The sequence below is a fragment of the Nesoenas mayeri genome, assembly GCF_963082525.1.
Source record: "Nesoenas mayeri genome assembly, chromosome: 1".
NCBI classification, from domain to species: domain Eukaryota; kingdom Metazoa; phylum Chordata; class Aves; order Columbiformes; family Columbidae; genus Nesoenas; species Nesoenas mayeri.
In genome coordinates, this window is record NC_137541.1 from 45,285,287 (window position 1) to 45,311,987 (window position 26,701).

The window sequence follows — 26,701 nt, forward strand, 5'->3', positions numbered from 1 at the left end:
GAGAGAATGAGGAGTGGCAGAGGTTACATGGGAGCTAAGGAAACAGTGATGGCAATAACGGGGCAAGTATAGGTTCTATTGCTAAAAATTAAGCCAACTGCCTACCAACACTTTTCTTTCTTCAGCAAGTCCTCCCCATCTCTTTCTCTCTTTTGCTTTGCTTTTTTCCCTCCTGAATCCCCTGTAAATGGAATATGGGCAGATTAGCTGGTTCCCCTTCATTCCTGCTTCTCCAAAATGGATGGTAAGAAGAGAGGGGGAGAGAGAGAGGAAAAAAACCCTTTGAAATGCCTGGAGCCATGGCCTGTGGACAAAAACCAGCTGCACATGAAAAATAATTGATGTGGGTTTTGAGCTACTAGGGTCTGCAGAACAAAACGCCAGCTCAACCCTTACTATCAGAACCAGCAGAACCTTTAAAAAGTATTGTTGAATATATGGTTTGGGGTTTGCTTGGGTTTTTTTTAGCAGTGGATGCACAGAATTTAATGCACCTGGATCCAGCCCTGTGTGCTACCAGGAAAGCCCCTGAGACATTGGGCTTGGGGGCTGACCTTCCTTCCTAAAACAAATCCTTGTCAGAAGGCATTTTGGTGCCTTCTGTGTAGCCACTATCAGACCTCCTGGACTCCAGGACAAGCTTTAATCCTCTTGTTTGTCCCACGAATCCGAAGAGAAGACTGTAAGTGGAAGCAATACCTGATTTCATGACCAAGCAATGAACCCTTGCTGCAGTGCAAGGTTCCCTTTGACTGGTGCGAGGAGACCGTTTTGCAGACAAAAAGGGTAATGCTGTAACCAGAGGGAGAAGGATTATTTAAGTCTTTGCCAGACTAGAAAGTAAATGGATTTGTCTGTGTTCAGTAAAGGGATTTTTCGTTACGTGCAATGTGTAGAAGTCTACCCAAAGACTCCGATGGTCTCAGCTTTGCCTCCACATAAAATGAACCTCAGTGAGTAGCTCCAGGGTTTCTTCTTCCTCTCTTTTCCAGGTTCCCTACTGACCCTTTGCATTTTTCTCCGTGGTAGGCAGAAATAGGGTCCTTTCCATCCTTTTTACAGACTTCTGAAGAACAGTGCTGTCTTTGCCATAATGTTTCTGTGCTTTGACTTCCAATTACACTAAATCCCATGAAAAGGCTTGGATCTGTTCTTGGATCCATGCTGGTCCAGCATATAAAATACTTTGCTCCAAAAAGTTGATCACTGGGCACAGGGAAAGTAGTGGCACTTTAGTTCCCTCATTTTCTCCAATCACCTGTATGGTGGTGCCATATATCAGAATGCAGCTTTAATGGGAACTTAAAAAAAAATGAAGTTTTAATCAGTAATTGTCACTCTGGATTATCCTCTGGTTGAATTTCGTACAGAAAACTGAGGAATCAAGCTGTTTCAAAACACGATGAGTCAGGGAAATGTTTTCATTGCTCATTTGATGATGGTTGGAAGATTTTCAGTGATTTGCCAAAAAATTGAGAAGTGCGAGACTTAACAAGGGGATGTTAATATAAAGCATTAAAGATGTGATACGAAAACAAACAAGAGTGAGGTGGCTTCAGACTCCATCCAAAATCCACTGATCAGATGTCAACTTCCATTGACTTCAGTGGACTTTCAATCAAGACCATATTTTTATTTTAGACAAAAAAAAAAAAAGAAAAAGATACTATTCCTTTCAACAAAGATCTTTTAACATGTTTAAATGTGTGTGTGGTACATTAACCTCCGTTCATGAATGGAGGAGTGAAAACTCTTGAAAACTGCAACAGCCACCAGATCTGAATGAGATCTCTGAAGTCAAAAGGACTGCCAATCCACCAGGTCCCTTGTAAAGACAGTAGCATCACCATCTACCACACAGTAGAGGAAAGCTCAAGTATGATATCAGTTGATATGTTATGTTGGTCAACCAAAACATTGGGAAAAGGCAAAACAGGTCAGTGAAAATTATATGGAGCATGGTGTAGCTGCCATGGGGAAGGACTCTACAGGAGTGTGGTGGCTCTTCTTGCACAAAGCACTTTGCACTAGTGTGAAGGAAGGATCCTTTTGCCCCTGTGTGTCCCACCAGCAACCTACTGCTGAGCAGTGTGGGAGATCCATCCAGTCCTGCCTAGAGGACACCTGAAAGGGCTCCTCAATGAAAAATAACAAACTGAAAAGAAGCATCTCTGGAGTTAATGCCTGTAGGTAATTGTTCAACTGGAATTGTTGCCCTGCAGTTACACTTCTTGGCAGAGAGCACTCAAATATGGCCTCTCATCTTCCCTGCCAAAGGGTGATGCTCCATTTGGGTTGTCGCCTCCGCTCCCCATGCAGAACCAAGAGGGCCATGCCTGGTCCACCAGGCATGTCTGAAGGACTGTGTCAGCCCCAAGGGCCTCCTGTTAAACTGTAACAAGCATCCTGCATACTTACATGGATGCCAGCAGAGGAAATAGTGATCTTTGAACAAGCCTCTAGTTAAAAAGTAAATCTGATCTTCTGAATTTTTGAGATTTTTCTGACAAAAGTCTAGGCCACATGGCTCTGACTGTCTGGTAGGTGAGGTATTCCGCTCGTGGTTTGCTTCTAAAATTAGTTTCACATGCTCAGCTGAAAATGTTAATCTGGGCTCAATCCTGCCCTTGACAGGGGCTTGGGGGAAGAGATTCACAGAGGATCCTCTCTTGTCACCCAATTCAGGTGTCAGGATTTCACCCTGACAGAAAAGACCAAAGAGCTTCTGCCACCCGTCCCCAGGCACATGATGCCATCCCTGGGGACCTCTGCCAAAGGAGCAGGCCCTGCTCCTTCCTCCAGGTTACCTCCTCAGCATCTCTGAAGTGGCAGAGGTCATCTTCCAGGCCTGTCACCTGTGCTTGTTCCTCTCTAACATACTGGGACACGTATATTCAGGGAACATCATCACTCTTTGAAGATTTTTTAAGTGTAATGGAGAAATGCAAAGACCAGGTAAAGACAGGTGATCTTCACATTTCTGGGCCTTTCCATCTACTTGGCTACCTATAACCACACTGCAGGAGTGATAGCTGGAAACACCTCTTGTTCTTCCTTAACCAGCAGTAGAGTATGAACCCAAAAGCCTATGATCTGAAAAAAGTCTTAGGAGAGGTCAACTCCTCCTCGTAGTTTTGTGGTTTTCTCTTCTGGCACCTCAATAGGCAACAGCAACAGACAAAGAAAATAAAACTGTGCTGAAACATCTATGCATGCTTCCTACCCTCTACTGATCTCCCACCAGCCCTGTGAAGCAGCAGGCAGCCATGCCTGCAAGCCCACAGCTTGTGGCCATGCACAGCTCTGCAGGGGGTATTCACTGAACCACCACCAGTGCACTCATGAATTCATGTTTGTGCAGATCCCGTGAAGCGACCAAGAGCCAGGAGGGGGCATCAGGGGGATCTGAGCTGCCCGTGGCTGGACTTGCAAGCTGTGTGGCCTCCACGAAGTAAAACAAATTCATCTAGGAAGATCAAACAGGTTTTATCAGGTTGCAGAGGTGCTAGGTAGGAAAGAAAGTATGACCTAATTATTTGGCTTATGAGGACCGAGGCATATGATCCAGCAGCATCTTGAAGGATCAGGCTTATGATACCAAGGTGAGGACAGTTCAAAAGTTCTTACTATTTGCACACTCCAGGTGCCTTTTGGGATGTCCTACCTGAGGTTACCTGGAAGTTGTCCGTTATTGTCTCCAGTTCTTTATGCAATGGACCTGTTTCAGCAATATCAGACCTCCTGCCCCAGCTGTGAACCTGTCCTTTCCACACGCTCTTTCTCTCTCACCTATCCCAACAATTTCTTACCCTCCCTCCTCCCCCCTCCCATTTTCCCTTGATGGCCACTGCTCTTCCCTCTCATTTCTAATTCAAGACCAAACCTGGTTGCCCTCTTCCTCTCCAGCCACTGATACCACCATCCATCTACTCCCTCAGGATTTTGTTCCACAGTTTTTCAGTCTGGATGATCTCTTTCCCTCATGCCCCAGGGATTTCTCCAGAGCCATCCTCTGCCCCAGCCAGCCCTTTCTTCTCCTTTCCAATTACTCCTCCTTCTCACAGACCTCAACTGCCCTGTGCTCCTGACACCTATAGTGAGCTCTTGCTCTGGTCTGCCCAGACTTATCACCCTACAGCAGACTTATCACCTGGCAATTTTAACGCAGGAGGAACTATGAGTGATGAGTTACAATGGAGATAAACTCCTTGCCCATGGCTTGCACTTTCCCTTTCCTAGCCCTATATGATGTGACTGCTGCAACCTGGTCGTAACAACACAAACCCCTGTGTGATTCCTCAGCAACACATTACCCTTTTGTGAGGCATGAGGCAGAAACACTTCAGAACATCCTTTTCCTCCATGGCCACTGCCATGAGGAGGCTCAGAGTGTGGATGCAGCCCTCACCGTGATGAGCAGGCAGCAGGACAAGCCCCTGAGTAGCTCACAAGCAGCCCCAAGGGCTCGACAGGTTCCTGGGGCCTGGAAGTCCTTGTCTAGATGCACTCATCTGGAGGCCAGAGAAAATGACAGCAGCAATGCGAGCAAAATGTTTCTCTGTGGTATGTAAGGCAGCACTAAAAAATTTGACAGATTACAAAGATCAGCCTACCTGTACCTTTTAATGTATAGATAATAGAGACAACACCTTCCCGTGAGTCAGATGTTCAACTGCTATAGACTAAATACCTCTCAGGGAGCATTTTGGTGGCCATATAAACCCAACCAACCTCAAATGTGTGGCATTGCATTGCAGGCAGCACAGCGGCCTCAAGATACCATCAGGCTGGCTTTTAAAACAGAGCCATTCTGAAGTTATCCCAGTTCTAAGTGTGGAGTAACAAGTATGAAACGTTTTGTAACACTTGCGACACGCTCACCTCCCGGGTTAGATTCACGTAAGTAAAAAAAGTGACTGCTCAGAAGCGCTCCACCGTTGTTCTCCTAATGTTGCTCTGCTGAGATCTAAAAGGTAATGGTCTGGTGGGAAAAAGTAGAGGTGACTGTGTCTTTTCCTGTTTTCAGAGCCCTAAACTTCTGTTCAGGTATGATGGTGGGTGCTGTTGAACTGATCAGACTGCATGGGACTCTCTGTCTCTTAAAACTTGTGAGCTAATCCACAGATTGCCAGGTCCTGGAAAGACAGGAAAACCTCTTACATTTATGTGGCTCCACCACTCAGTCCTTCAGATACCAGGAAAGAGCCAACGAAACAAGAAACGTCTTCAAAGTTTTGAGTAACTCAGGTTTAGTCAACGACTAGTTAGGTCTCTCTTTTAAAACCGAGCCGGGCCGGGGGCAGGCTGCGGTTCAAAGCTTCCACCCGCTCCGCCCCGACAGCGCGGGGCTCAGGAGCCGGCGCCTCCCGGGGCCTGGTGCGGGCAGCCCCCTGCCCCGGGGCGCGGGTCTCTCTCCCGGGCTGCGGGAAGGGAGGTGTGCGGTTCCCTCCGCTGCAGTACCGCGCCTCGCCGCGCACCGGCAACCGCCCCCCGCGGCGGGGCCGCCCCGGCGGGGCAGGAGGGGAGGGCAGAGCGGCGGGGCGGGGCGGGGCGCGGGGGCGGGCGGCGGCGGGGCGCGGCGCGGCGGGCGGCGGGGCGGCGCGGTGCGGCGGCGGGCGGCGGGGCGGCGCGCGCCCGCCCGCCGGTGCCGCGCGGGGCGCTGATGCCGCGCAGGGCCGGTCGCGCCGCGGGGCGGCGGGGCGCGCAGGGAGGGTGGCCGTGGGGCGCTCGGCCACGGGGCGCTCGGCCATGGGGCGCGGGATGTGGCTGGCGCTGCTGCTGGGCGCCGCCGCTGCCGCTGCAGGTGGGTCGCGACCGTCCGGCGCTCGGCGTTCTCCGTCCTCCGCAGGCGTACGAGGTAGATACGGGACCGTGCGTGCGTATGTGAGCGTGTGTGTACATACACGTGTATGTACATATATTCCTGTGTGTACGCACACGTATGTGTGCGTGTGCATAGGTGCGCGCCTGTATCGAGTAGCACGAATCCATGTGCGCACCTATATACACACACGTATGCACGTATATATATACACGCACATAGGAATGTGCATGCGCGTATATGTGCGTACATGCTGTGTATGCATATGTACGTACACAGTATGTGTGTACGTGTGTGTGTATCTATGTGGAAGGGGCCGGGGCTGCGCTCCTAGCCCCGCGCCCCTCGCCGCAGACAAAGAGGGGTCCGGGCGCCCCGAGGCTCCGGCGGAGCGGCGCGGGGAGCCGGGGTCGGGAGAGTTCGTCCCGGGGGCTGAGCACGGGGGAGCCGGGCGATGCCACGGGAGAGCTCGGCCCGGCCGCGGAGCGCTGCGGTGAGCAGCGGCGGGACGCGGAGGAAAGGCGCTGAGGGCTCCGCATCGCTTTTGCGTGGCGGTGCCCCGAGCGGTCGGGGTGCGGAGGGGCGGCAGGCGCGGCAAGGAGGGCAGGGCAGGCAGCGCAGGCAGGGTTTTCAAAGCCCCCTCCCGCAGCATAAACACTTTGCGGCTCAGATCTGCCCGCAGCGGGGTACTGCCGCGCCACTGCAGAGACAATTGGGCATAAACAGTTTGCATAACACTTCCTCGGCCGGTCGCAAGCCGAGTGCCAATTTTCTTCTTTAAAAAGAAGAAAAAACCCAGATGGGAAACAAACATTTAATCAGGCACAAGATATAAATGAAACATCACAAGGCAAGTGTTGCTAAAATGCTTAAGCAGGAAGCATATGATTTTCCATGGATGTTTTACAGGTGAGTCACGGTATTTTCTGCATGCTCTTACTCATTACTGAAGATCCCCGTCCAGTGGCATGTACAGTATATAGGATGGGAGTACTTAGTTGGGCAGATTCGTTAAGTGCAACTGAAGAAAAACACCTTTTCCTGGGCTGTGGCAGAGCAGTTGTGAGCTTGTGGTTGACGGCATGGAAATCTTCATGCTCTCATTTGTCCTTTTACTGAATTCCTGTGGCAGCCAGCATTACACTAGAAAGCTGTCACTTTTCATAACATGCAGTGCTCTGCATCCGTCATGCAACTCTTTCCAATTCAAGTGAAAACAAACACCCTTTCAAAGGGGGTTTCCTCTCCCCGCCTCCTGCCCGTGGGACGGGAAGTAGGGTCTGTGTGCCAGCAGCATTTCTCAGACCCTACTGAAGCCAAGGTCCCTGACCCCAAATCAGGTCTCAGGTGAGGAAGGGATCCTCCATGCCTGGCCCAAAGACAACTGCAGTCAGTGACCATGAGTGACTGGGGTTGGAGCGTACCAGGAACTGGAAGCAATCAAGTACTCTCGCCTCCCGGAGTCTCACATGGGAATTTGGTAGCCAACCCGTCCTGTCTGGGCTCAGGCAAAGCCTTTCCTCTGCTCTGGGGACAGCTATGCTGAGTTCTGCCACCACCCCAGTCACCAGGAAACCTCCCACTGGACGTGTCCTCCTCCACTGCCTCCCCAGGGGCAGTAATTGGTGGTTTGCAGAAAAACAAAAGGACTTGATGAACACAAACAATAATCTCGACCTGTCTCAGGGTGCTGACTGAGCCCTGCTCTTTTTATGTCTTTCCAAATCTGCTTTGCAATCCCGCAACTGAGGGAACCACGGTAAATGTTCATCTATTTGTTTTGCGACTAACTGCGCTGTGTTGCACGTAGCCAAAGAATTCAGGAAAGCAGCCAAAGACATAAATTAGGCAAACTTGTGGCAAGCCTAACTGATAATATGATAATAGCACTTACCTACCCCTCAGGAGAGCTGCGTACGTTAGTTAATGTTTATACAGTGCTTTGAAAAGGATGTTTAGGAGACATAAGTGATATTACATCAATTTTACAGTTATATGTGTTTACTTTTCTACAGCAAATGTATTCTGCACAGTTAATATAGATCATCTCAGACACAGTTTTACCAGGTCTCTGTAGAAGCTAACTTGACTGAGTATTTCTTGTTCACTAAGAATTTCCCAGGACTGCTTACCCAGTGAAATCCAGAGACTGGATTCAGAAGTGTTTTGTAATGGGTGCATAACAAGCAGCAGTCCACATGTGTTCTGAATAATTGGGATAGAAAACCTATATAGACCTGTGGTGGTAGAAATATTTTCTTTCCAGGGTGTTTTCTTGAAGAGCAGAAGGAGTGGGGAGTGCTGTCAGGCTCTGAAGGCTTAGCCTCTGCTAGTACATAATATAGCTTAATTGCAACTATGACAATGTAGACAAAAGCTGAATAAACCCCAAATAAAGGATTTATTGGATGCTAAACTGAAACAACCTTTGGACATAATAAAAATGCCAAGAAGAGGTCATAATAATTGGTGCACAAAGCTGACTGTATATGACTGGCCCAACGATAAAGAAGACATTATGCACCTCGGATGGTTTAGCTTGCCCACATCCAAGACATTAGAGCTTTTTTTTTTATTTTAAACAGTTACGGTTCATCAGATACAGCCTTGACCTACTGTTATATTTATTAATAAAGAGGTGGAGAGCCACCAATCAAACATTCCTGCACCAGGAGTGTTACATTGCAGATGGTTTCACACCAAACCCCATGGTGATTTTATTTTTCTTTGACAGTTTAACTGTGGATTTTTAAATTGACAAGGCTTCCAGAGAAACTTGAACAGAAACCACAGAGCCTCAGCTGCAAGGCAGCTTGCCAGCATCATTTCAACCAAGGATTATTTATGGGTTTTCCCCCTTTATACACATCAGTGACAGCCTTCCCAAACTTAAGCGGTGTTTCAATTCAACCGTGGCCTCAGCAGCAGTTTGGGACTGTCGCAAGATTTGGGCTAGGAATGCAGGGGTGGGAAAGGGGGTGAAGATTTGAGGTCGTTGGTGGCAGGAGATATTCCCACCAGCTTTTGCACCCCCAACACCTAATCTGTCACATGGTGAGCTGGGGTGCAGTGATGCTGTCCCCCCACAGCCATCTCCTGGTCTCCCACCAGCACGCTGCCTGGGCTGCCCCAGTGTCGCTGGCAGCTTCTCCCCTTCCCCAGCACCACCTGGATCTCCTTGGAGGCCTTGGTGCAAGGGTGACTTGGCCACAGCCACTGCCCCCGAAGCCTCAGCCCTGCTCTGGCTCCCTTGGGACAGCAGTGTGAGGTGGAGGCATCCCTCCTGCCATGCTGCCTGCTCTGCTCTGCAACTTGGTGGTGATTTTCCCAAGCAGGGAAGCAATTAGGGGTTTTTGGTTTGTTTTGCTGTTATAGACAAACTGAACTTTGTGGAGGGGAGCAATGAGCAGCTGTGCCACACTCTCCCTCAGCCCTTCCTGGGGTCAACAATACTGGCGACATGTGGTCTTGGCAGGGGCAGCGTCTCCAAAAATCATGCCATGGGGTACATGTGCTCCTGCCAAGGTGTGGTACACCCACCTCGGGAGCCGGCCTCATCCCCACGCTCTTCTCTTAGAGAAGAGATTGTGCCACTGTACTTGGCACCGGTGAGGCCGCACCTTGAACACTGTGTTCAGTTTTGTGCCCTTCATCATAAGAAAGACATTGAGGTGCTGGAGAGAGTGCAGAGGAGGGTGACAAAGCTGGTGAGGGGTCTGGAGCACAAGTCTGATGAGGAGCAGCTGAGGGAACTGGGACTGTTCAGCCTGGAGATGAGGAGGCTGAGGGAAGACCTTATCGCTGTGTACAACTACCTGAAAGGAGGTTGTAGCATGGAGGGTGTTGGTCTCTTCTCCCAAGTAGCAAGTGATAGGACAAGAGGAAATGGCCTCAAGTTCCACCGGCGGAGGTTTAGATTGCGTATTAGGAAAAATTTCTTCATGGAAAGGGTCATCAGACATTGGAACAAACTGCCCAGGGAAGTGGTGGAGTCACCATTTCTGAAGGTATTTAAAAGGCATTTAGATCAGGTTCTTAGGGACATGGTTTAGTGCTAGAGCTAGGTTATATTTGGACTCAATGATCCTGAGGTTCTCTTCCAACGGAAACAATTCTGTGACCCTATGATTCTCTCTGCCTCACAGGTCTGGGCAGCGTGGCAGCAGCGGGCAGCCCCTGCGAAAAGGCCTGCAACCCCCGGATGGGCAACCTGGCTCACGGGCGGGCCCTGCGGACGGAGACAGCCTGCGGGCGCCATGCTGCCGAGCCCTTCTGTGCCTACGCCGAGGACGCCCAGCGCCGCTGCAAGCGCCTGGCCTGCGGCCGCTGCAGTGCAGCCCACGCAGGGCTGGCCCACCCCCCTGCCGCCATGGCCGACTCCCCCTTCCGCCTGCCCCGCACCTGGTGGCAGGCAGCCCAGGATGCCCCTCAGGAGACCATCCGGCTGGACCTGGAAACCGCCTTCTACTTCACCCACTTGATTTTGGTCTTCAAGTCACCCAGGCCAGCTGCCATGGTGCTGGAACGCTCCCAGGACTTCGGCGAGACGTGGAAGCCTTACAAATACTTTGCTGCTAACTGCTCGGCCACCTTCGGTCTGGAGGACGACATGAAGCAGAGAGGAGCCATTTGCACTTCCAGATATTCGAGTCCCTTCCCCTGCACCAGAGGAGAGGTAGGTCTGCCGAATTCGGGAAGGGAAAGTCCTGACTCAGCCCCCTTTCCCTCTGCAATCTCCACTCTAGCCTTTATGCTTATTTATTGCACCGACATCCCTTGTTATTGAATTTATTTCACAAGGTGAATTAACATAATTCCTTCCAAGGTGATGCAGGCACCACCCTGCCTCTTGCTTTGCTGAGCTCGTAATCTCCTTTACTTTCCTAAAAACTCCTCTCCCCTCACACAGGGAAACTCCCTCACGCAACTGCAAACAAGGTAGATGCTGCCAATTTCTCGGGAAAGCCAGAGGGGATGTTGCTTTTGACAGTCTTTTCCAGATCTGGCAGTCTTGTGGTTTTGGAGTGACTTTGACCAAAATGCAGCTATGTTAAAATTGAATGTGTCCAGATTTACTTTTAATAGTGATTGCCTTCACCGACAAGTGTGTAACCAGTGAAAATATCTACTGACCACACTGAACCATGGTTGCCATAAACCAGATTAGCCAGGTAATTAAGAAATTTATACCTCATCTTTTTTTCTTTTTTTCTTTTTTTTCTGTGCACACTTATATGAAAAAAAAAAAAATGAAGAAGAACATCATGTTTGCTAAGAGGAAAAATTTCTGTGAAAAAATCAGGTTACTTTCAGTATCAGAAGCAGCAGATAACACATCATGCACTTGGAGGTGCTGCCAGTAATGCTCTTCTCTTTGGTGCCTAAGCCTGTCCTATGGTGCTGGAAAGACTCCCGCGGTCCCACAGCCGTGGGGCTGCCTGCCCGCATCCCCAGTGGTAGGGACGTGTCCCCAGTGACCAGCCCTGGACTTTAAAGGCTGCTCCCTCTAGTGGCCTCATTTAATGAGCTTGTCTGAAAGTTTAATCACATTTAAAATTGCCCTCTGACAAGCATTCATGCCTGAGAAAAATCACCTGTTCAGATCCCTCTGCAGTCATTTGGGGTCAGCTCTAGCCAGGCTCTGAATAGCAAGCCACTCTCTACAGAAATGCTGCAAACTGTTTGTTCACCAAAGTGCATCTCTTATCTGCATCTCAGGAGGCAGCCAATGTCCTGTTCTAGGAGAAGCTGGCTCTGTGCTCTCGTCAGCTCAGAAACGAGGATCTCCAGACCTGCCAGACAGACCCAGAAAAGGGTTTAAGTCAGGGGACTGGTGAGAGGGAGTGTTATCTTCCTCTCTTCTCCTGCCTCCTTTTGCTCATGCCCCCAAAAGGCTGCCTGAACTTCCTTTCACAGTGAAATACATAAAGGGGACTTATAAGGAAGATGGAGACTTTTCACCATGCCTGATTCTGACAGGACAAGTGGCAACAGTTTTAAAATGAAATTGATTTAGATTGCATATAAGGAAGACATTTTTTATGATGAGGGTGGCGAGACACTGGAACAGGCTGCAGAGAAAAGCTGGGATTCCCCATCCCTGGAAGTGTTCAAGGTCAGGCTGGATGGGGTTTTGTGCAACCTGGTCTAGTGGGAGATGTCCCTGCCCATGGCAAGGAGGTTGAACTAGATGATTTTTAAAGGTCTCTTCCAACTGAAGCCATTCTGTGGTTCTGAACTGGGGCTAACTACAAAGTATTGCAAAAGAAATTATGGATGTACCTCTCTGAGAATTTTCCAGGCCCTCAGCACTTCTGTCAGCCTCTGTGTCCCACCACCTGAATCAAGGCTGTGCCAGCCTGTGATGCAGGGCGGGGACTGAAATCTGTAGCTCTCAGGCCAGCCAGTGGGACATGGCTGGGGTACTCTGACTTGTACACTCCTTTTTCAGCTTTCCCAGGGATCATTCTCAGGAATGAGAAACCCAGGGTGTCATTCAGGGCAGTATTTGCTTCATTTGTGCTGGCTTCCAAGTAGCCAGCACCCCAGCACAGTTTTCAGTGTGGTCACCACAGTGATGTACCTGCATACCGGGACAGGGGCTGTGTCTGGTGAGAACCTGTGCAAATTTTTGGGGGATTGTCCTATGCAGGTACAGGAGTTGGACTTGATGATCCTTGTGGGTCTCTTCCAACTCAGGACATGGTATGGTTCTATGAAATGCCAGCCTCAGGCCAGATCCTCCACAGGTCAGTGCAGTGCATGGAGACAGGAGGATCGAGGTCGTGTGTGTAGAAACCAGTGCCTATACATTTCAAGAAAGAAAGGAATTTGGTGGCGTTTGATGCATCTGCAGTAGCACGCTGCAAAAACAGGCTATTTGCCAAGCGTGCTCCCATGGGATCTTTTCTTTTGGCATTGCTTTACTTAGTGTTATTGCAAAGAAGCTATAAAAGTCAAAATCATTTAATTATTCCAGGTTTTAAACAAATGTTAAGTCCAAGGGGCTGGAGCTTATAAGATTTTATTTATATGGCACATTTCAGTTCCCTGTACTTAAACAGTGCTTTTTACCTGCAAAGTAATAACAGCAGCTCTCTGGTGACCAGATGGCAAGCCTGCATGCTTAGCAAATATCACATTTAATTTATTACAGTGTGCTACATTCCAGCAATTACTCGTAACTGCCAATAGCAACATGTATCTCACCTAAAGAAACATCAGAGTTTTGTGTTCTGTTTGGAGTTATGTTGTGCTTTACTCCCACTTCTGGTAGCACCTAATTTCAGACATATGGAAAAAGTAATTTCACTTGAAACAGTGGTTTCAAATATGCAGTTATCTGAAATGTCCAAGTCCGAAGGGTATTATATAATTGCAGCTCAATTGCTACAGTTTTCTTTAAAGCACAAACGTAAATTCTGCGAGTGCTACTGGATTTCTTTTTTACCTTTTTAGAGATTGGTAACTGCAATGCAACAACTGTAAGCTGTGATCCAAACTGTGTATCACGCCGCCTGTATACCGCTTTCTCCCACTTCAAACATTTCAGCACCACATGTGCATTTCCAGGCGCGGGGTCAGGGCTTGCAGGGTGTTGCAGAATGGCAGGGTGTGTGCACGCTGCTGGCAGCTCAGTCACTGCTGCCCGTCCTCCTGGATGATCAATTTGCAGAGCTCAGGGGAGGCCTCAGGAGATGATGGCTCATCCCAGATGGCACCAGCGCTGATCCAACCATGTTTCTGCTGAGCATTATGGCATGTGCGAGCCCTGTTTCAAGGCAGCAGCGTGCAGAAGCTCATAGTACTCAGGGGCTTACAGTGTCTTTTTAATAAATCACATGTGTTAATTTGTAGCAAAAGTGTATCTGCTTCATTTTTTTTTAAAAAGAAAAATTAGCCTTTTAGGTTTCTTCTGCCCTCATCATTATGAGTCATTCCTTAGATGCCTATTTCAACTCTTATGACAAAGATCCTCCCTCATCACAACTTGCCATGATGTTGACCTTGAGGAGATTTATGATACCACAGAAAGCAAGCTGCCAAGCCTCTGGGTTCATTTCAGAGATCCAGAGTTCAGAGCTGGTGGAGAAATGAGAGACACTGTATTGGCTCTGGAAGATGCCTTTTGTCTTTCTTCTGTAGTAGAATGTCTCTGGGCTTCCCTTTGCAGTGGTGGGACCAGGGTGGTGGAGGGCATTGGGAGAGCGGTCTGCATGGCGCGGCTGCAGGGCGTCACCATGCTGCAGTCACCTGAGCTGAAAGCCACCACAGTGGTGGGAGCCAGCAGTGGTATTGTCACACACCCTGTGTGGCACTTGGCAGGTCTACTGATGGGTAGAGTCACCTTGGCAGGTACTTGGCAAGTCTCTGCTCTTTGCTACCTGTCCTTGATGCTGCAAAACCACCAGGCGTGGTTGTCCTCTGCTGTGGGTGCATCTGAGTCCTCTACTCTGAAGCGGGCATGAGCTGGAGGATAAACAGGCCAGGGGGTGGAATTAGGAAGGAAAGGGCAGATCTGGACAGAGCTGTGGAGGAAAGAGGTTGAAGGTTGTATGGCACAGCAGTGATATCAGGGACACTGCACTGATACCCTGGGTTTGGTCTTAAAGGCTTTCTCAGTGGAAGGAAGCATGAGTTCACAGGTCAGCATGTGCTCAGGGACTTTGCTGATGAGTCTGGCCTCATGCAAAGAAGAACCACCCTTTCAGCAGCCAGGAAAGCAAAAACTTCTCTGCAAAGGTCCAGGAGGCACACAAAACATCTGAACCCCTCTTCGGTAGGGAACAGACGAAAAGAGGCAGATGGTGGGTGCCCACGTCCTGCCCTGGCATCCCCAGGCACTCAGTGCCTCCTGTAAAGAAACCTACCCGCAGGCTGACACTGCCCTCGGGACCATTCAGTGTTCGACACCTGGGGCCAGGCTGTCCCCTGTCTTGGGGCCCATCTGGTATGGGCAAAGGAGAAGTGAGAAGGAAGAGGAAACCTCAGTACAAACAACCTGGGTTTCCAGCAAGCTTCAAGCACCTGCCAGTTTGAGGGGTTGGATTTGCAACACGGTGAAAGGGACAAGAAACTCCTTCCCTGTCAGAGAATAGTTTTGGTTCAGCTGCGCGCAGAGGGATCACTGAAGACTTTCCCCATGCTTAATTTAGTGAATCTATTGTTTCACAGCAGTAGTTTGTTTGACATGGATAGAAACCTCTAGATGCTGGCCTTATATCATTGGTGTCTTAAGAGAAAAGGCTAAGGCCAAGTTTTAGCCTGGATCATACGAAAGTGCTACAAATCCAGAGTATTTCTACCATTTTCCAGGGTGTAACCCCTCAGCCACATTATTGCAAGGGAAACCAGAACTGGATTCACCAGCCAAAAATAATCTGATCTAAGCAAACAAGAAGTAGAAATAAACTATTTCAGCTTCATGCTCAGACAGGAGTGCCAATTTTATTAGTATGAATAAAAGGCTACCTTCCCTCTCATAGTTCAGATCGTATTAACATTTCTTCTAATCTGATCACTGTTACAGTGATCATGGACAAGGCTCATGGACAAGGGGCCCTTAGCAGATGTTAATTCTTTAACTGTGAGGGAGAATGACTGTCCACTCTACAATGCAATTATCTCATTCACTTTATGTTCCCATTTGTGGTCAATTCAGATTAGCTCGCCTGAGTGTCCCCATTTAGACAAGCTCCAGGATAAAAGGACTTACTGAAGCAGAGTCTCCTTGACAAGATTTTAGTAAACTGGTAACTTATTTGAGCATTCATCTATTCAGAATACTGCTAATAAATCACTTTGAGACCTCAGCTATTGTTACTGTTTGCTATTAATAGGAAAGGCATATTTGCAGCTCAACTGTATTCCAGCAAGAAATTCTAAGGTGCTTTTACCTTCTGAAACATCACATACTGCTGTTTTACTGTGGGATGTGTGTCTCACTGACAATTTTATTGATCTCATATGTCTCTGTAGCAGAAAAGCCTTCAAATGTTTTGCCTTGCACTGCTACTGCATGCAGCCTGCCTCCGTTCCTTAAGGGTCTGGGCACCAGCCCTACTGGTTCTACCTGAAATTAGCTGTGTAGAGAAATAAATTGTGTCCTGCTACTCACAAGTTTGGCCCTGATAGACAGTAAGGAATTGTAATGCTCGCTGACACAAGCAGGAGTTAAAGGTACTCTTTATTTTAGAGCCCTAATTTTGGGTTGTAGAAACACTGTTGCAGCCTAGAAGATTTTGGCCTTTTTTGGTTGTCTTTTAGGCCCAAATAAGTTTATTTTTAAGCTTATCATTGCTGTCCTTAACTGAAGCTACATCTCCATTTTTCTGAGATCTTTCAAGGATCTCTGAGTCATGGGAGATTGAGTTCAGTCACTTGCTGGAAATGAGACTCCACAAAGAACCTGGGCAAATATGCAAGAATAACCTCAAAACAGCCTGGGATGTCAGCCCATTAGAGGGCTGCAAATGACTTTTTTTCAATCATCCCATGCCATTGGTGTCTGCACAGAGAGAAAACAAAGGCCCAAATTGACCAGAAGGAAAGAAGGATCCTGGCTGATGTTCAACAGCGCTAGGGACGTGTGAGGACATGGCTGGGGAAGTATGTTTTCAAGTTCCATCTCTACATTTTGTAGAAGTGCATTTTATGGGAAAACAAACAAACAAACAAACAACCTTTAACAGCACCTTCCTGATCATTCTGTCTTTGGGAAAATGTGAATTGTCAGGCTCTGTACAGAAATGCCATGTGCAAAGGAGGGTCTGTTCAGCTGGCGGCCAGCAGTGATGAGGGTGATGGCCAGACCCAGCCCAACTCTTTGCATTATATCAGTCAGTTTACCAAGACATGGGAGCCATTATTTCATAAGCGCAAGAATAATGATTTATAGGGGAAAAGTTAATGAGACAATGTAAATGAAGACAGGCTGGAGACAATGAAATTATGTAGGACCCTGGAGATCCTGTCATCTAAAGCCCTGTTTTCACTGGTTTTAGCACAGTGGATGGAGGGGATTCAGAGGAAAAGGGTAAACCTGAGGTTAGTTTTTAATCTGTGCCTGGGAGGACAGGAGACAAGGGCAGTTCTGGGCACACGTGGAGGTAAAGCTTTGGTCTCCGGGGAGTTTTACCATGAAAGGTACTTTCCCTCCAGAGATTGGGCACCATCAGGGCTGAGCAACACAACTGCTGTTTTCCTGGCACCAGCCACCTGCTTTTTAATTTTTCCGCACATGGAGTACCAGAGATGATACTCCTACGTCCCTGGGACAGGTTGTGTCAAAACCATCTCTATCTGCCACAGGCAGTCCCAGAGCAGTGACATGTCCCTTTGCTGGGCCTCCTGGGTGCTCTGCATTTCTGCATCTCTGCATTTCTGGAGAACCAGGATGTGCAAGGGGCAAGATGCTTCTCCAACCTGCTTGATGATCCTCACCATTGTCCCCACCATTACAGCTACCCCACAGGAAGGTCTCATTGTCTCCTTTTCTCTCTGGCTTTCCCAGTGCTTTTGACACTTGGCTATTGTCCCTCTGCTTGGCCAGCTCTTGAAATGCAGCCACCCCTGTGATGGAGCATAGCCAGTGTTTAATAGTGCGTATCAGCAGTCCTCCCTTTAGAACAGCAAATTTCTAACAACTGCACATCAAGACTTCTGGATCAGCCTCCGATTATGGCTAAAACAAATTATTCCTCGGAGTGAGCTTGACCAGTCTGTGAAAGGGGGTATATTGTAGGCTGCCAACAGCAGGAGGGAATGAGTCCCAGTGCTCCAGGAGATCCTTTCCAAACTTCTTATGTAGGAAGTGAAGAGCCCTGTACCCACATGAAACAAGAGGAATTTGGGGAGGCAGAATTTAATTCTCTAAATTGGCATCTGGCCTTGGTAGCAAGACTATTGCTTCCCTTGAGAAAAGTGCCATGGGATTTTAGAGGAACAGCCAGAGCTTCTCTTCAGGCACTGCACCCCACTGCTTCACTTCACAGTTCATTTTTGGCATGAAGGGAGGACTGGCTCTCTTATTCAGCTCCCAGTTTTCTGTCTGGAAAGTGAAGCTGCCATGTTTCTCTTTGGAATTTCTGGGTACAACTGGTTACATGGGAAGTGTGTAACCTAAAGCAGTGAATTGACACATCTCAGAAGTTTTGGATCAAAAGCTCATGGGGACTTAATCTGAGATTAATTGCCATGCACAATGGGTGTCAGCATGAGATAACTAATCCACCAACGTTCAAAATCCCATACAAATGGTGGAGTCCTCAAATTCTCCCTGGGCAACATTTCCAGGAAGAAAAGAAGTTAATATCCAAAAACAAACTTACTAGACACATACATCATGGTTCTCTATCACCAGTCTCTGCACAGCGTCCCTCACTGGTGTGGTCAAAATCTGTAGCCGTGAGTTGAAAGGGCAGTGCTGTTTTTCATGGCCTTTTTGACTATGTGTATTTACATATAATTCAGACAGGTGTTCTTTTTCCCGAAATTAAGTGTAGCCTGTGGTAACTAGGTGGTTTAAGCCACCAGCTCTGTAGACACAAAGCCTTTTCATTGAAGACAAGAGCAATTTGAAACATATTCATGAAATCGGGTTCCTCTTAGGCTGAAAGAAATCCCCTTGAGCCCTAGTACTGTCACAGACATTCTTGCCGACACGCTAACCTTCTGCCTTGCAGGCTTTTGCAGTGGTGCGTCATGCTCAGAAGCTGTTAAAGGGGTTATTCTGCAACTCTGGGGTGTGAGCCAGCTTTTCTTACAGCCCTGCCTACGAACAAGCAAGTCCAGTTCTCTGTCTGGCTCTTTGGAGTTAGTTCCAGGTTTTCTTGGTCTTCTACACATACAACAGGTACTGCCGGCAGGCCAAAGCTGAAACCATAAATCTTTGTGGGGATGGGGAAACAAGGGGAATTGCTGGAGGGAAGAGTATTTAAATACCATCTTTCTTGCTGATCGGTCAAAGGGCTTCTTCGTATCACCAGCTGACATGTGCTGGTTTATTATCCTGTGTGGCACAGTGCAGCCTTGGAAACAGGGATTCTGAAGATGAGAAAAAATTATTTTCCTTGATAGTGCATAGCTGATTATATCATGCATCTGGAAGATTTTGTGAGCCAAGAGGCTGAGTGTTTCTATCTGTTTGATGAGTGAATGTAGTGATTAGGCAAAATAAAGCCATTGTGGAATAAACTGTCGATTCTTGGAGAAACATTGTTAACTGGAGGTGAAGAAATCCAAATGTTTTGAGCTGGAGAGAGATTTTTCTGGTAAGAATATTACTTCTGTGATCATTGTCTCCCTGAAGACAGGCATGACCTAGCAGTGTTTCATTTTCATCTAATGAAATTGTGCAGTGGGATGTTGAAGGAAAGCTGAGAAGATGGCTCTCATCTGATTGATTATTGCCAGAATAGTCAAGGATCCTGAAGAAATCCCAAAGCTCTTGCCTAGCTGCCCTCATGCCTTTCCCAGCCCCTCACAAGCTGGCTGCTGTGAGTGAATAGGAGTTCATCCCATATAGCTTCTTGCTTTTGAGAATGGCAGAAGAATGCCTTGACTTCCCCAGAAGATAAATGGTGCCTTGGTGTAAAATAACTTGCCAAGATCCCTGCAAGGGCCAGTTATTTGAAATAGTTGGATTTTCCTCCTGAATTCTTTATAAGATTGCCTAACTTTTGGATGGTGAGACAAGCGATTATTTGCCTTGGTTTATGTGCTGTAGGGCTGTAGGTGTGGGCCAAAATGGAGTGCCATTTCTTCAGGACCTCAAGGTGCTCGGGGACTGCCACTGATGGTACACAGCGAGTTTGTATCACCATCACTTGGGGACATGGACAGTGCTTCGCGTTGTTGCGCGGAAGACAGGGTCCACTGCTCAGTTTGACCTTAGTGTCTCTGAGGGTCACCTCTCTGCAGTGGCGAGGCAGGTTTCCCATTTCTAGTGTTGTTTCATCTCTCCTGGGTGACACTGAAGTGTGAATGTGCCATGCAGGGAATTGTCGGACCTCTCTGTGACAAAAATGAGAGGCTCTTCTTCCCTGCAGTCCACTTGATCTGACAGGCAAAAAAGAAAAAAAATATATTAGAGGAGCTGGTGGGTGATATTTGCCCAATTCAGGCTGATGAGCTTCCCTCACCATGTGAATTATTTACAGCATCTGCCAAAAAGGCTTTTTTTTAGCATAGGATCATTGCAATGAACATAGCACAGAGATACACATGGTTTTCTCTCCTAAAAGCTCTTTTGCTTGGTGTGGCAATACCTCAGATAATTCTGTTTTGCCAAAAGAGGGTGCCAGCATTGTGGCTTCTTCACAGGAGAAGGAGCCCACCAGGCTTGGTTTTCTGAAGGAACAAGATTGTTTTCATAAAACTTTTAGGAGCTTAATGCCTTTAAGATATATCTCCCTCACTAAATGAACCAGATAGCTTCCCATGACATCGAGATTCAACTGGGCCCCAGAGTACAGGCCGATTAGTCACATTTATTTAGTGCCTGCATGCCAAGAGACACTGGAGACTCCTCATGCAAACCTTAACTTTTCCTTTAAATGCTTACCTAGACATCACATGCCCTTTTGTGTGGTAGTGCACATCCCTTTGCTCTCTCTCTATGTGGACAAGACAACAAACCTTATGTTCTCTTCATTCTTATTGGGTTTTTTTCCCCCATTTTCCTGAAAAATACATCGAAAGGAATACAATTAAAAAAAAAGAAAACAAATAAAGCAGTACTGAATTTATCAAATGCACATGAGCAGAATAGATGGATCACTAATATGGACACTTCATTATTACAGAGTGCTTATTTATAGATACATTCTTATGCATCCAGGTTGGATGATGCAGGGTACACTCCATCAATGTCTTTTATCTGGAGATCTTGTTGGAAGGGAACCACGGACCACTTTGTGCAGTGTTACCACCTTGGTTTTTATTTACAACCGAATGAAAATGTGGTTATGTTTTAAGTATTTGTTTATTGCTTTTATTTCTGCTGTATTCCCATTAGCTGGCTTGTTCCCATGCATATATGCTTCTTGAGTCTTGCATCCATTTATTCTCTCTGTCTGTAGTTTACTGGTCTTGTCATTTTGTGAACCATCTCCTGATGCTTTCCAGGCTTGCGGGGAGAAGCTCTGGCTGAGTCTGGTCTCCTGGCTGGAGGGTTGTGCCTCCAATTGCCTACCTGGACCTGGGGAGAGAGGCACATGCCTGGGGGCTGCACATCCCTGCCCATGGCCTCTGCAACTGTGCCTATTTCTGAAGGTCTGTGAGGAAGAAGCTTCTTGTTGATCACATGTATCTCTTCAACATCGTGGACAATTGCAACCCAAAGGGCCTTGTTTTATCTCTGTGGACACTTGTAACTTGGCAAAGGTCCGGGCCTGTGCAGCTGCAGCAGGTGAAGGCTCCAGTGGTCCAAGATGTGCCTGTGACTCATTGAGAAGGCTTTGCTGGCGGCAAATCTTTCATTGGTTTTGTTGACTTCCTCAGGCAACTTTGACTTCAGAGCCAATTTTGTTGCTCTCAGCATCATTCATTAGCATTTTCCTTCCCACTGTGGATATATATAAAGATGTCCTTTCATTGCCTCTCAAGTGTAAACATACTAGGGTACTTCTTGCAAAGGGACTTTTATGTATTTATAAATCAAGGTCATTCTGGTGCAAGTGGTTACTTGAGTGCACCACGTTCATGGCTGCCATTTTATTTATATACAGGGCTACATTATTGCATCTGTGGAATGGCAAATAGCTAAGGCTTCTTGCGCCAGTAAGACAAAATAAAGTAATCAACACAGCAAGAGTTGCTCATGACAGCCCACAAGGAAATTGAAACACTATGGAAGTTTATTAGAGGGTGTCTATGAAATGTGGAAATTTATCAGAGGGTGTCTATGTAATTATGTGCCCAAACTGCAGACAGCTGGAGCGGCCCGGCTGAAGAGCAGAATATTTTTATTCCATGGCATGTGTGAGGTGCTGTGGAGCAGCTTCTCTGCTCCTGCTCCCCTGGGAGTGGAGTGAGGTCCCTCCTGCCACCACCAAGCATCCCACCGGGAGGGTCAGGAGAACCCAACCCACTCGAGGTCTAGCAGTGGCTTTCCTCACTCAGGGATTGCAGTCCACAGTTCTATTTGGCTGTGTAGAAAGACTTCTCCCCCACCAAAAAATCCTCATACAAGTTCTAAATCACTTATCCAACAGCATAATTCCATGTGATGTGGAAGTAGCAATACCCCAAATACTGATATATTTTTTTAAAGACAGGTTCTTTTTATTTGCCTCCTGGTTTGTGACATTTACACTCCAGATATGAGAAATTGCTAGATACTTAGTTTTAAGTGGAAGCTGAGATAAAGGTTTAGTTCCTGGGATTGTGTTTAAGAAGAATCCCAAATACTGTAGGATTTATCATGAGCTAGCAACAATCCTACATATCATAAGATTTATTGCAAGCTAGCAACACTGAGGATTAAAATATCTTTCTGATAGGATATATTATGGCATGTCTAGCATAGAAGTGCTGTGGGTTTTCAATTTATTACTTACTACTTGTTCTACGAAATAGAAAATTTGGATTAGTGCGTGCACTATAGAGCTGCTGATGTAAAGATCCAGGCCTACCACCCTTTACTATCATACATGGCGCCAACTACTGGGTGAAGTCACATTGTCTACCCAGCTTTGTAATGCTGGGCTTTGACATATGGTTGATAAGACACATGCGTGCGGACAGACTTCAGTGGGAAAGTCAGAGGTCTGGTCACCATGGGGCACTTTCTGGTGAGGCTCACTGCTGGTGAAATGGCCAGATTTTGCTGCTGTTGTTCCTTTACCAAGGGGCTGGGTGAGATCCCCTGGGCATTGTGGAGCTTTCTCCTGGCAGAGGCCTTGCTCTGTGAAAACAAGAGTGGTGTCAGCTGTCAAAAAGGATGTTCTCCTGTACCTCGTTGAGCTATTATCTCCCTTGTGTAATCACAACACAGCTTTCTTTGACAAGACCCTCAGGCATGACTTCTCCCGGCGCTTTTGGGATAAGAAGAGTAATGGACTTGATGGCTCTGCAGGCAGCACCTTCTCCGGGGGGTGAGAGGGAACTGCTGTCCCCCCATTGTGTCTCACAGAGGGGCTGCCCAAACAGCTAAAAAACTGACATGACTTGTGCCAAGACCACGACCACAGTGGTAGAGCCACTGGGGAGAGTTTCTGTCCCTGCAGGTTGAGCCAGGTGCCTGTGTTTTCTGTATGGTTTTAGCAAGATAAACCTGGAAGGCCTTGAGGAGCCGGGTGGCTGTGGAGCACTGGCCCGACAGAGTCTATCAGAGAGAAGTCCTGCCCGGTTGCACCAGGGAAATTGATGGGCTCGCAAAACCCCATCATCAGATACACATGCATGTTAGCAGTATATGCTTCTTGAATCCTGCCTACGTTTCCTCTGTGGCATTAAAATTAAAGAATATTTTGGTTGAGGAGTCCTCTGACTGCAGCAGCCAGGGGCTGCTGGCAGAACTGTAGGTGTGAAAACTCGGTCAGATTTACTGTGCAAACTGTGGTTCATTCATAGATGAGATGCTGCAGACCAGGGCTCATCATATCAGTGAGACAATTGGATGGAAAAGTCCAAGGAAAGGTAAAAGCATGAAAGCTGTTACCTGTCTGTGTGTGTGGTGCTGGGCAGACCCATAACAGCCGTATGAGGACAGTGTGGTGATGTGCCAGCTCCCAAGACAGGCTGGAATGAACCAGCAGCATTAATGACTGCACAGGGAAATCCTGCTGGGAAACACATCCTTGACCTTATTGTACAGCCTCTGGGGGCTCCAGCTCACTGTGCTGGGGCAGAGCAAAGAATTGCTATTTGTATGATGTCCTACATGTTATAATGACAGGTTTGTGTTTTATTAAAGCAGAGCTACTAGCATTTGGGATGGAGGGATGAGGGTGTTTACTCTCTTGGCAGCACTGACACCAGGCTCACTCTGTTCCATTGCACTGCTGTGGGGTGCAGGGTGGCTCCAAAACGGAGGCCAGGGCTGCTGGGCACAGCCCAAGTGATACAGGGCAGCCGGGGAGGAGTGGCTGAGAGCCCACAGCCCCTGGGAGTTACAGATAGGGCTCATGTTTAGCATCACTGTTTTCAAGTAGCCATAAAAAGAAATGTTTGTAACATTTTAGGGCCTGAGAGGGAATACAGGCTCCATTGAAATCAGCAGCATAACTCCCCCTGAATTCCACACAGACAAGATTTAACTCTCTTGGCGCAAAGGCGCTCAGGGTTATTGATTTCCTTGCTGCGATTGTCACGTGCATTAAATGGAGATAGATAAACAAGAAAAACTGAAAATGATGAGAGGATTCTACAGCTGCATCTAGCACAACTTCTTCCTAGTTATATGTTTCCTTCACCACTCTCATCCAAATTAGGACAAACAAAGAATTACTGAGAAGTAATTTATATAATTGCAAGTTACTCAAACTGCTAGTTTTTATGGAATATTCTCAGCCTGACATTTTCCATCATCTCCACTAAAAGAAAATCAGTCTCCAGCTTGGATGTTTTCCAAGACATTCTCTTTCCATATCTGAAATCATCTTGTGTTCATAAAGCCACTAATGAATAAATGTGATCAGAATTACATTGATTTAAATTTGGGTAAATAACATGCTTTGGGGAGAGGTGAAGGGGCTGATAATTGGGTTAGTTGGGTTTCTGTTCATATCTCCTTGATTTTTTGATTTTTATTTTTCTTTTTTGATTTTTTTATTTTTAGGAAAGCAGAAAAAAACTGTATGTTCCTGAAAGAGAGGAGAAAATAACCCACCCTTTAGAAATGCGTTACTATTTATTAATATCCCTCATCAGACTCCACACTGCCTCACAAGGGGTGTACAGCTCACTAGCCTTGCCCTCTGACCACCTCTCCTGATTAACCTTCTCCTTTATCGATGTCTTTCTGGCATAAGATGATGAAATACCTTTGAGAGGGAGCATCTGCAGGATGGCGGCGTGGGGCTGCATCCATGACGTGCTTGCCAGTGTACAGTGTCTCTGTGCACCAGCGCGCCCAAGCCCTGCAGTCACTGGTGTGCTGGGAGGAACCACACTTGGCAGGTTGAGGGGATGCGCAAAAGCACACTGCCACCATTCAGCTCCAAAATGAGTTCTAAATCTCCTTCTGGGCCAGAATAAAGCTTTCTCCAACTGGATCCTGGCAGCCCTGGAGAAAAGCCAGGCAGCCAGCAGGCAAAGCCCACAAGCAGGCAAGCTGGCAGCAACCGGGGCATTATTTCCAGGATACATGAATCCTGGTGAAATAGAAGAGAAGCCTTCACTAGCCGAAATGTATCAGCTGCATCCTTTGGGAGGAGTGGATTTAGGGAGAGGAGGCTGTGATGACTGTAAGTGGCATCGGGCACCCCACAGCTGGGCACCCCGCAGCAGCTCCTGGCCAGCTCTGTATAATCTCTTTGTCAATGATCTGGATGAGGGGATCAAGTGCATCCTCAGTAAGTTTGCAGATGACGCCAAGTTGGGTGGGAGTGTTGGTCTGCTGGAGGGTAGGAAGGCTCTACAGAGGCATCTGGGCCAGCTGGATTGATGGGCTGAGGCCAATTGTGTGAGGTTCAACAAGGCCAAGCGCCGGGTCCTGCACTTGGGTCACAACAACCCCAGGCAGCGCTACAGGCTCAGGGAAGAGTGGCTGGGAACCGCCTGGCAGAGAGGGATCTGGGGATGTTGATTGACAGCCAGGTGAATATGAGCCAGTAGTGTGCCCAGATGGCCAAGAAGGCCAACAGCATCCTGGCTTGTATCAGGAACAGTGTGGCCAGCAGTACTAGAAAAGTGATCGTGCCACTGTAGTCACTGCTGGTGAGGCCCCACTTTGAATATTGTGTTCAGCCCCTCACTACAAGAAAGACACTGAAGTGCTGGAGAGAGTTCAGAGAAGGGCAAGGAAGCTGGTGAGGGGTCTGGAGCACAAGTCTTACAAGGAGCGGCTGAGGGAACTGGGGCTGTTTAGCCTGGAGAAAAGGAGGCTGAGGGGAGACCTTATCGCTTTCTAAAACTACCTGAAAGGAGGCTGTAGCAAGGAGGGTGTTGGACTCCTCTCCCAAGTAGCAAGTGACAGGATGAGAGGAAACAGGCTCAAGTTGTGCCAGGTTTAGATTGGATATTAGGAAAAAATTTCTTCATGGAAAGGGTTGTCAGGCATTGGACATGTCCAATGTTGTCAGGCTGTTGTCAGGCTGCCCATGGAAGTGGTTGAGTTGCCATCCTTGAAGGTGTTTAAAAGACACATAGATGAGGTTCTTAGGGACATGGTTTAGTGCCAGTGTTAGGTTAATGGTTGGACTTGATGACCTTGAGGGTATCTTCCAACCAAAACAATTCTATGATTCTATGATAAGAAATAATAGTCCCCCGTTGCTGCTGCACACCTCCTTGCTGTCCATAGGGGGCTGGCCGGTGTTTTGAGTGGTGTGGATTGTCAGTGGGACAGTGAGGCAGTTTGAGGACATTTTAAGCCACTGCTGGGAACAGTATATCAGACCATTAGACTGCATCACACCCTCAAACACTCGTCAAGCAACTGATTGCATGTTGCTTACAAATTTTGTATTTCATTGAGCCTTCGGTGGCTACTCAGTGTTTAGAAAGTGTCACTGTAAATTCAATGTATGAGTAACTAATACATCATTTTATAAGAATGGCAGTTATATGGACTATATGCAGTTTCTGATGTTGCACTGTAGCCAGCTAGACCAACAAGTTTAAAATAAACCTCTTCAAGAAAATTGGTTATTTTTATCTAGTGCTCTCAATTTTCAACTTGAGCCAATATTTACCTATTCAATCAGGCTGAAGTTA

General features: G+C 47.5%; 1 protein-coding gene across 1 annotated transcript in view; it reads left to right on the forward strand.

Annotated features, from left to right (window-relative positions):
* Window positions 1–5,748: 5,748 nt before the first annotated feature.
* NTN4 (netrin 4) overlaps window positions 5,749–26,701 on the forward strand; it is a gene marked incomplete at both ends in the record, with an annotated part of 46,760 nt that continues 25,807 nt past the window's right edge. Inside the window, 2 exons of the mRNA XM_080354731.1 lie at window positions 5,749–5,803; window positions 9,967–10,496. Coding sequence (XP_080210857.1) covers window positions 5,749–5,803; window positions 9,967–10,496 — 585 coding nt within the window. The remainder of the gene's footprint in view (window positions 5,804–9,966; window positions 10,497–26,701) is intronic.